General features: G+C 49.4%; 1 protein-coding gene across 1 annotated transcript in view; it reads right to left on the reverse strand.

Moving 5' to 3' along the window:
* Positions 1-90: 90 nt before the first annotated feature.
* PA2G4 (proliferation-associated 2G4) overlaps positions 91-2,948 on the reverse strand; it is a gene marked incomplete at both ends in the record, with an annotated part of 6,996 nt that continues 4,138 nt past the window's right edge. Inside the window, 2 exons of the mRNA XM_010176516.2 lie at positions 91-178; positions 1,279-1,357. Coding sequence (XP_010174818.2) covers positions 91-178; positions 1,279-1,357 — 167 coding nt within the window. The remainder of the gene's footprint in view (positions 179-1,278; positions 1,358-2,948) is intronic.

The raw sequence follows: 2,948 nt of genomic DNA on the forward strand, positions 1-2,948 counted from the left end.
CCCAAACCAGTCTGGGATTCTATGATGATGACTGTGGTGAAACACCGCTGCTCTGAGCACACACACAGAAGAACAAAGGCCAAGAGGCACCAGACTCACCTTTCCCTCCCCACTACTGACGAGAACATCAACAGCGTAAACTTCATGGACCTCAAATTCTGCTTTTTCATGGTCCTTCCTGGATGAAAAAAAAACCAAACCCAAAAGTTTGGCGAGTCAAAGGATGGTAAATAGCAAAGACAAAACCTCCTACACAGCCACGGTACCACGGATAAGCCCACACTGGGCTTAGCCAGAGAAGATCTACAAGCACAGAGCAGAGCTACGGTGTCACAGCGACCAGGTCACTGACCAGAGGAACAAAAGCTGGCACAGAAGATGCAGAAGTTGAAGGTGCCAGGCAGCAGAGCTGATCAGTGCCAGGCTGGCAGAGAAAAGCTACAACAAGCCAGTGCTCCTCCTGCCCGTGACAAGTAGCTCCAGCCCCAGTAAGGGGTGGGAGGTCCCTCAGACCTTCAGCACCAGCTCTTTGAACTCATGGTCATATCCTGGGCAGGTCATGAGCCCCACCACGCCTGGTACATCTCCACACCTCAAAACTTACAGGCCAAGTGCTGGATTTAAAGCCACTGAGCTCTAAATATTCAGTGTGAGACCCAAACCCTGAGGGATCCCTGAGGGAGAGGAAGGAGCTGCTGGAACAGAACGGAACGACATCTCCAGCTCATTAGTTCAAAACCATCCTGAGATGCTGCTGACAGCAATCACCATCCAGTGAGCTCCTGGCAGCTTCTGCGAGACAAATGACAGGTCTTGGCAGAGCTCCTGGTGAATTAGCATCCACTGCTCCAACTAGCAACAGTTGGTTATTTTGCTGGCAGCCTCCAGCAGATTCCTTCAAGAAACTGGACAGAAACCAAGAAGACTCGCAGGTGCCAGTGAGGAGCCTCATGTCGGTGACTTCCAGCCTTTCTTTCTCAGAACAAGCCCCAAACATGGAGCCACACTCCATATTCACTCAGAACGGACCAGACACAGGGTTGATAGGTTATAAATTTGCAATATTGGGTTAAACTTGAAGAAAGAGACCATACAGGAGGAAATAATACCAGGATATAATATATTAGGATATCATTTTGCCTATATCCTGGTTAAATTAAAGACATTTGCTAACATCCCCCACTCAATACCACAGTGAGAAACAGGGTGACCGCTCTGGACCTGGTCACACCCCTCCCAAACGCTGCTGGAAGCAGCAGCCCCAGAAGTGATGCTCACTTTTGCTGGTCTGTAGGGTTCTGGATGATTGTTTTCTCTCCATCGATCACATGCTGTTTCAGCTGGTGTGATAGCATCCCTGCCGAGATAAGAGAATCCATTAACACCACTGAGCTACAAACCAGTGACATGATGACTCGTGTTATTAACGTTCCAGGGTCTGGGATTGCAGCCCTCAGCAAAGCAAAACCTCACTGGCATTAGCACTTCCTCAGCTTCAAAACACCATCAAGTGTGTTAGCACAGACACAGAGCTCCCCAAAGTGACTTCTGCAACGCTTCCTCACCAGTAAGAAGGAGCTGCCATCTCCCACGAGAGGCACAGCCAGCCCCCAAGCCCTTCACTGCCACGTCTCCTTAAGACACGTGTCCTACAGCAGTGGGCTGCAGCAGGCTGGATGTGAACCTGCAGGCAGGTGTGACACAACCTCAGGTGTTTTTTAAGATGCCAAAATGTCAAAATTAATGGAAACTCTTGGTCCTTTCTGCAGCACCCTGGTTATACAGCACCCAAATTGTATTTGTTTTAGGGGGTTTGCTTCACTTTTCCTTTCTGTCCTATAGTTCACCTTCAAATCAAAGCCCAGGTAGAAGCACTGGTGGTTGTTCCTGTCCTCAAATCAAAGCCCAAGGAGAAGCACTGGTGGCTGTTCCTGTCCCCAAATTGAAGCCCAGGAAGAAGCACTGGTGGCTGTTCCTGTCCCACTCAAATCAAAGCCCAGAAGGAAGCACTGGTGGCTGTTCTTGTCCTCAAATCAAAGCCCAGGAAGAAGCACTGGTGGCTGTTCCTGTCCTCAAATCAAAGCCCAAGGAGAAGCACTGGTGGCTGTTCCTGTCCCACTCAAATCAAAACCCAGGTAGAAGCACTGGTGGCTGTTCATGTCCCCAAATCAAAGCCCAAGGAGAACCACTGGTGGCCATTCCTGTCCCACTCCCCAAGCCACCAGCCAGCAGGGACAGTGGCACATCTCCCCATTCAGGAAGGACAGGAAGGGAAATCACAACCCCAACCACCAACAGCTCTGTTTGTTTTCATCAACTGGGACCTTATGCTGCTGCCAGTGCCGAGATAATTACGGCACTTGACTGTTTCCCAAACAGTGGCTGTTTCAACTCCCCTGCCAGTGTGAGCAGCCGCCTCCTCACTGCAGCTGATGCCATGGGGGTTGTGGGTTTTTTTTTTTTTCACAGAAAAAGGAGCAAAAGCATTGAGGAGACCCATAAAACCATCCCACACACGGACCAGGGAACTGATGTTCTGAGAGAACGAGCCAGCTTTCTGGTATTTCAAGCCATTTCACTAATAATGAACCAATTTAATTGGTGGCTGAAAGAACCGTTTGACAGTGATGTCACCAACTAGGAGCCGTGTGACAGCATGTGCCAAATGTCAGGCTGAGCTCTCTCATCACCTTTCAGACAAGAAACCAGTGGTCTTGTTTCTACCAGAAGCCATCTCAGCGCCTTCCCACTCACCCCTTATCAAGGAGAACGTGAATCAGTTTAGACTTGGAAGGAAATGACGTACCCTGCACATCTCTGGGTTCCTTTTGTAGCAGCCCTCACGTGACAAACGAGCTCTGTTATGTTCTTGGCTAAAGGGGTTTTCATTACAAATGGTCAAGAGTATAAAAAGCAAAAAGCCAACGTGATTTGCCCAAGGTCAGCAG

This window comes from Antrostomus carolinensis, unplaced genomic scaffold (genome assembly GCF_000700745.2).
Source record: "Antrostomus carolinensis isolate BGI_N321 unplaced genomic scaffold, ASM70074v2 scaffold50459, whole genome shotgun sequence".
Taxonomy (NCBI): Eukaryota; Metazoa; Chordata; class Aves; order Caprimulgiformes; family Caprimulgidae; genus Antrostomus; species Antrostomus carolinensis.